This window comes from Cyprinodon variegatus, unplaced genomic scaffold (genome assembly GCF_000732505.1).
Source record: "Cyprinodon variegatus isolate N-32 unplaced genomic scaffold, C_variegatus-1.0 Scaffold9, whole genome shotgun sequence".
In the NCBI taxonomy this organism is placed as follows: Eukaryota; Metazoa; Chordata; class Actinopteri; order Cyprinodontiformes; family Cyprinodontidae; genus Cyprinodon; species Cyprinodon variegatus.
The window spans coordinates 551,281-557,878 of record NW_015150462.1 but is presented as its reverse complement, the minus strand read 5'-3'; the positions used below and the strand labels follow the sequence as shown (position 1 = coordinate 557,878).

General features: G+C 39.0%; 1 protein-coding gene across 7 annotated transcripts in view; it reads left to right on the top strand.

Annotated features, from left to right (window-relative positions):
- The first annotated feature begins 658 nt into the window (after window positions 1-658).
- LOC107087272 (potassium voltage-gated channel subfamily H member 7-like) overlaps window positions 659-6,598 on the top strand; it is a 129,340-nt gene continuing 123,400 nt past the window's right edge. For 5 of the 7 annotated variants that reach the window (XM_015378813.1, XM_015378805.1, XM_015378796.1 and 2 more), the window contains exons 1-2: window positions 660-1,168; window positions 3,886-4,116. In XM_015378813.1, coding sequence (XP_015234299.1) covers window positions 1,093-1,168; window positions 3,886-4,116 — 307 coding nt within the window. In that variant the 5' untranslated portion in view covers window positions 660-1,092. Of the gene's footprint in view, window positions 1,169-3,885; window positions 4,117-6,598 lie in introns of all 7 variants that reach the window. The other 2 variants (XM_015378788.1, XM_015378760.1) reach the window with 1 other exon arrangement.

Below are 6,598 nucleotides of genomic sequence, written 5' to 3'. Positions count from 1 at the left end.
AGAGACAGGACCAATCGTCAAAATTTTGGTGTCGATCATTCGATTTCATCCTGGACACTACAGAAAATGGGCTAAAAGTGTTAAAAACCGGAATTCTCCTTTAAGAAAGTGAAATATACCTTTCGTGTGTCTACATAGAAGTTTTACCAGAAGTGGCAATGCTTTCTTTCCTATTTTTAAAACATTTGTTTTGCCCGACTGAAGGTGCCTATATATATATATATATATATATATATTTATATATTTCCTCTTTTGGCTCCGATAAAAAAAAATAAAAAAAAGGATCTTGAGCCAAGAAGGTAATGTTTGTTTTTTGTTTAATAAGAAGAGATTTAAAAAAGAAAAAAGCTAGCACCATGGACAGCGCCTTAAATCAGTAGCCATGTTTCTTTCTTCCTTCTCACGCAGGAGCGTCAATCATGAATGCCACACACCTGCGTGACGTCAGTCCCCGCCCTCTTCGACTGTTTTTCATGTGTTGTTTTTGTGCTAATTAAAACTTGTGGCTATCAACATGTAGCCTACCCCTCATTATTTCTTTTTTATTTAATAAAGATGTGGAATAACTCCTCAGTCATAGCGCTAGAGCTTCTGTTTTTTCGCTGCCAGTGACAGCGTGAAGCCATTGGGCAAAGAGCGCATCAGTCTTCCCATCACGACAGCAGCACCCCTCCCGCACCCTCCGAGCGCCACGCGCACCAACCATCTTCACGCGCCGCCACTAACGCTCCCAGCTCTGGCAAAGGAGCTGCGTTGAGATGTTGGTTCCGCCGCGAGCCGCCGGCTCTTCCTTCCTTTCGGGCTTCATCTCGGAGAGGAGCGCAGGCAGAGGAGCCTCTGCTATGCGGGGGAGCTGAAGTAAAACACGGGGGATTCGGTCACGGGTGGATATTTTTCTTTTCTTTTATTTTTTTTTTCCCTTTATGAGGATGACTGAGTGCTGACAAAGAAAACCAGGGGAGCCCTCCTGGCTTCGGTTTACACCCGCGAACTTAAAAGGCACGCGCTTTACGCTCAGCCAAAGATTTATTTTTTTATTATTATTTTTCTTTAATAAGGCTTCTTTTTTGGGGGGGAGGGGGAAAGGAAACCATGCCTGTTCGGAGAGGTCATGTTGCGCCACAGAACACATTTCTTGGAGTGATTATTCGGAAATTCGAAGGACAAAGTGAGTACCTGTCCAATGTGGAGAACTGCGCTGCTTCCTTTTGTGTCTGTGAGAGCAGTTCCTTACAGGAAAACAGCTCTCAGATATTATTTATATTAATTATCCTCATATTCTGTATATTTATCCACAATACAAGGCAATACATATTGTATCCATCTTTTACTGTAGCAGATTTATCTTACAAAGAAAACATTGGGGAAAAATTAAAGCTTAAATTATATCATATATATATTTATTTAAAAAACTTCTTTTTTTTTCTTTTTCAACCCTGGTTCTGAAGGCGCACTGCCCTCCTGTCTTTCACACACCTGATATCAATTGATTGCAGAATATCAGGCTTTGCTGAACTGCAATCAATCAATCAGAATCAGGTGTGTTGGAGCTGGGAAACATCTAACATGAGTAGCAGTGGGCCTTTAGGACCAGGGTGGAAAAACTCTGCTTTATATTAACCAGTTTTGCCAATTGAACAGCCTCTACACTTTATAAACAACTTAATGCAAAAGTATCCCCACCATATTCTGTTTTTTCCTCCCTTTTTTTAACACTTAAATATTTGGTTTTATTTTTATATGTGTATATATATGACAGAGTTAACTATAAAATATAAATTATATTTAAAAGGAAACCAGCTTGAATCAGAAATCAAATGTGATAAAATGGGTTTAACTGTTACAACCAGGAAATTACTTCAGTTGAACCTGTCTGACAGAATGAAGTAGGCTAACGGATTGTAAAAGAGAAAAACAAACTTGCATTCAGGTGATTTATGAATTTGGAAATGGTTACAAAGCTGTTTCTATGGTTTCAGTTATTATCTTCAAATAATGGAATATTGGTAAATATTCCCACAGGTGACTCAATTAAAAAAGCAGATTATTTTTCATTATTCGGGAATAGAAGACTAAAGAAATGGCACCAATGGGAGCTGAGTAAAAAGAACACAAAGTCCTCTGTCACCTTTGCCAAAATTAGGACTACATAGATGTGTGTCCAGATACAGCAGGTGCAGTACAGAGAAAAAACAATCCTTTCATTTTACATTTTTTTCCTTAAATTAATCTGGTCCTGTGATGATCACAGGTTCTCCTTAAACATAGCCTAGCTTTAAGTGGCAATAACTTATTTTGCAAAGGCCCAAATCGATACTTAAAATCTGCATGCAGGGCATCTAATGTGTGATTTTTTGTGGTCAAAAAGATTATTTTGTTGCTCAGTAGTGATTATAAAGATGCAAATGATCGAGTCTGCTGGGATTTTGATTCTTTATTAGAGACAATTTTCAATACAAACTACCAGAATGCTTCCATGTAGGGTTACAGGACTCTGCTTTACATGTACAGTCATGTGCCCCGTCATCCAGATGTGGATTTCTCTCTCTGGAGGTTTTCCATCTATGTCTTAAGAACCTACAGTAGGCCCAAGCAGAGGTACCATACCTGGGAACACCTTAAGGTCTCCCAGAACTAGCTTGGGATTAGAAAAATCTTAGATTTTTCTTCCATTAGCCTGCAGTATCTTGTTTAGTATCAGTGTCAGCATTAAGGCCCATTCATACCTCACGTAAAAGACGGATACGGATACGTGTGGAGTGTTTCATACGTTCTAACCGTCGATTTCGTCCGTACTTTGACACGAAAATTGGGAGCTTACGCTTACGGACGAAACGGATCAATACGGAGCAATACTACCGGAAACGGTGGGGGCGCTATTGAGTTTTTAGTACAAAATGTCAACAAAATCACAAAGAAATTGCAATCCCAAATGGCAAAATTCCCCATCAAAAGGGCGACTGATATTCAATGGCCTCACGTTCCACCGTCGATCTCGTTTTTTACTTTTCTTTCGCTTACGGAGCAAATGCAACAGAATCAGGTCTTGGACCATCGCCATGTTTTGATCAATGACGAATCATTGGCGCACAGCACTGCCACCTAGAGGAAATACGGGTTATTGCGCACCTCAACGGACGGAGGTATGAAGGAGTCAACGGATAGAACGTACGGACAGAAATACGGACGTGCAGGCCAAACGTGAGGTATGAATGGGCCTTTAGTCGTATCTGACCAAAGCCCAGCGTTCCATTAAGGTCCAGCTGAAGGAGCGCAAATGTTTGATTTTCCAGTTGTGATCTTTGGGATTAATTCTTGCAGGATATTTAGTCACAGGAAGCTTTAAAGAAATTGTAGACTATTAAATAGCTGTAAACACTGTTTTCTACTTTACCACAGGACAATATAATCATTGAAAACCGACTTATATTTAGTAAAGATCTACTCAAAAAGCAAAGATTAAACAAAAATTCAGTTTGATTTACAGAGATTGTGATAATAATAATGACAATAAATGCTGTTGGACAGCTTTTTAGTCTTTTTGCTCAAATGCATTTTTTTCCTTTTTATTTTTTCCAAGTAGAATAAAGCGAACAAGGATACTGAGAACTTTAGTAATGGTAATAAGTCTCTTGCAATGTTCTTTTAAAATTACATTATCACACTTTTTAAAGAAAAGGAATTTTGAAATTATGCTTATTTTTTTACTACCAATGCCCAACATTCCCCACTTATATAAACCATATTTATCTCCCTTTATTTTTACAGTAAGACGTTATACATGTTTCTCATGCTGTATTTTCATATTTGCTGTTAATTACTGTTGGAAATTACTCCAATCCCCAGCGAACATCTAATGCTTTCTCTTCCTCCATGATTTCCCAGATAAGAAATTCATCATAGCCAATGCCCGCGTGCAGAACTGTGCGATCATCTACTGCAACGACGGCTTCTGCGAGATGACGGGCTTCTCCAGGCCGGACGTCATGCAGAAGCCGTGCACGTGCGACTTCCTGCACGGCCAGTTCACCAGCCGGCACGCGGTGGCCCAGGTGGCTCAGGCGCTTCTGGGCTCCGAGGAACGAAAGGTGGAGATCACCTACCACCGCAAGGATGGTGAGTGCAGTGGGACGGAAAGAGAGGTTGCTGATGTGACCCTGCTGCAGTGGTTTGATCTTAAAATACATTCTGGGTGAAATGGGGTTTTGCTTTTCAAAAGGCAGCTTTAGATGAAGGAAAAGTGAAATTTCCCCAATTTCTGTCGCATAAAATCTTTACATTCATACTTGGAGCAGCCCACCGCTGCTGCTCAGTTCTTAGTTGATCTTTTATGGTTGAGTCAGCTGCATCTGGAGCAGAAGTCTACTCTCTTTGAACCCCAAGGGGGGGAGCAGCTGGGGAGGTTCCTCAATCCAGCTCTGAATTGATGCCCTTCTGTGAGGTTGGAGCTGCAGTCTGTGGCTGATGGGGTCTGTTTTAGGTAATCGGATGTATTTGACAGCAAGTTTGTGTTCGGAACACCCTGGTTATATCACAGCGTTACAGCTCAGGGGTTAATGTTGGGTTATAGAAGCTAACCCAAATGTTTTATTACACATAGTATTGCAGGATAAGCTGTGATTAATGAATTTGCATTCCCTCTGTCGCATTTTCCATCAAGTGTCCTGCAGGTGTTAAGTTTCCTTGCAATTTATATGATTTAATGATGTTTTTACTACAAACCTCTGAAATTTAATGAGATAAAACAAAGAAATACAGGAATGTGAAATTATGAAGTTGAAGGATTTTTTTTTACTACTTAAAGACATTTGAAAGGACATTGATTCATTTTTAAAAAGGTGGCTTGCCTGTTTGCTCCGCTCTTCGCTGCTGGAGTTTTTAGGGCTATGTCTCTTTAATCCCTGCTTTGAACTTTTTTTACATCAAGTTTCAGCTCTTTGTGGTGCTTAAAATAGGATTTACACCAGGGCCGTCAGCTGATCCAATGCTATACAGGGGCACAATAGGGCACCAAAAAATGCGAGTGTGCAAAGCACGCGAGCAAAAACATTTTTGGGCCATTATTTATTTTAAAAAAAAGCATGGGCACAGATAATTAATGCAAACACGTCAGCAAATATTTTATAGCACTTATTTATTATTATTAAGCGTCATAAACAAATTGTGCAATCAGATTGCTATGTTCTGCATCATTAAATATCTACCTGAACCAAACTGAATTGAACTTGTGAACTTTATATCTGTGTATCTCTAATCCACTAGTGATGAAGGTGCAATTTATCTTTATTAAATATCTGTCAGCAAACATGAACTTGAAAACTGAAAATTTGTAATCTGTAACTATAAAAGGAAAAACAAAAAAAAACCCTCTACATACATACATGTCTGTGTTTATCATTTCTGTTTGAGCCCGTCCTATGATGGTGTGATGGTGATGATCCTATTGTGTGGATATCATGGCCAGAAAGATGGGAGAGCTGGATGTTCATTTTTTTAACAGCAAACGGTTAAAGTTTTCTCCAGGGGAGGCTATAAATTCAAAATAGATGTATACCAAAAACCAGTCAAATGTACACTAAGTTATCACTTATCAGACCAGTATATTTATATGAAAACCAAACATAATTTCATGAAAAGCTTTACATTTTGCAAATAAATCTTGCTCTTCTGAGGTTTTGTTAAGGTAAATCTGTGTTTTACATGGTCCAATATGATGTCACAAACCTAAAAAAAAAATAATGTCAGCTTTATATTCTTTTAAATATATAAAAACTATTTATTTTCTGAGAATGTGTTTATTTATGAGCAATTATGCAAATTAATAATGATCTAGAAAAAATACACTATGTTATATTATTTTCCATGTAAATCCCAGATTGTTCATTCTTCTTTGCCTTTTCTACAAAGTGCGTTAAATCAGTCTTAACTGTCTTTATCCATGCTGGGTCAGAAAAAGGAGGCAGGGAAAGCAGAATAAAGCTACATGCTGATAGCCAAGTCTTCTTGTTAACCCGGTTCTTGGAAAAGGACGTTTCTTGCACCATTTCTCTCTCCTTCTCTCTCCAATATGTTTCACACTCCTGAGCCTCGACCGGGTCAATCACCCGCAAAATGTCTGCGCTGCGGCGGGAGATGGTGAGCAGATATACTTCGTCTCAACTCACCCCACAGCTGCGAATGTGCAACTTTTAATGAGAGTCCAAGGGCAAAGATTTCACAGATCCGACGAAAAATGGAATGACGCTTTACTAGTCATTAAATATAAAAATTTTTTTTTATTTATCTAAAAAAAATATGTACAGATATATTTTGAAATATTTTACGTTTTCATTTAAAATTAAAATTAAACTTTTTTGTACGTCTTATTCAGGATCATTGGGTGTGGGGCGGCGTCCTAGCGCTCTCTATTGGCCAGCCGCCACTGGTGTCGGCTTCATTTTTGCGAAGCTAGAGTTCTCCTCTCTCAACTCCGCTGTGAGGGTGGAGCTGTAGCTGAAAATTAATTAGCTAAAAAATCAGTGCCCCAGGCAACGCAGATCATCGACGGCGATGATTTACAGGTGCTGGTCATAAAATTAGAATATCATGAAAAAGTAGA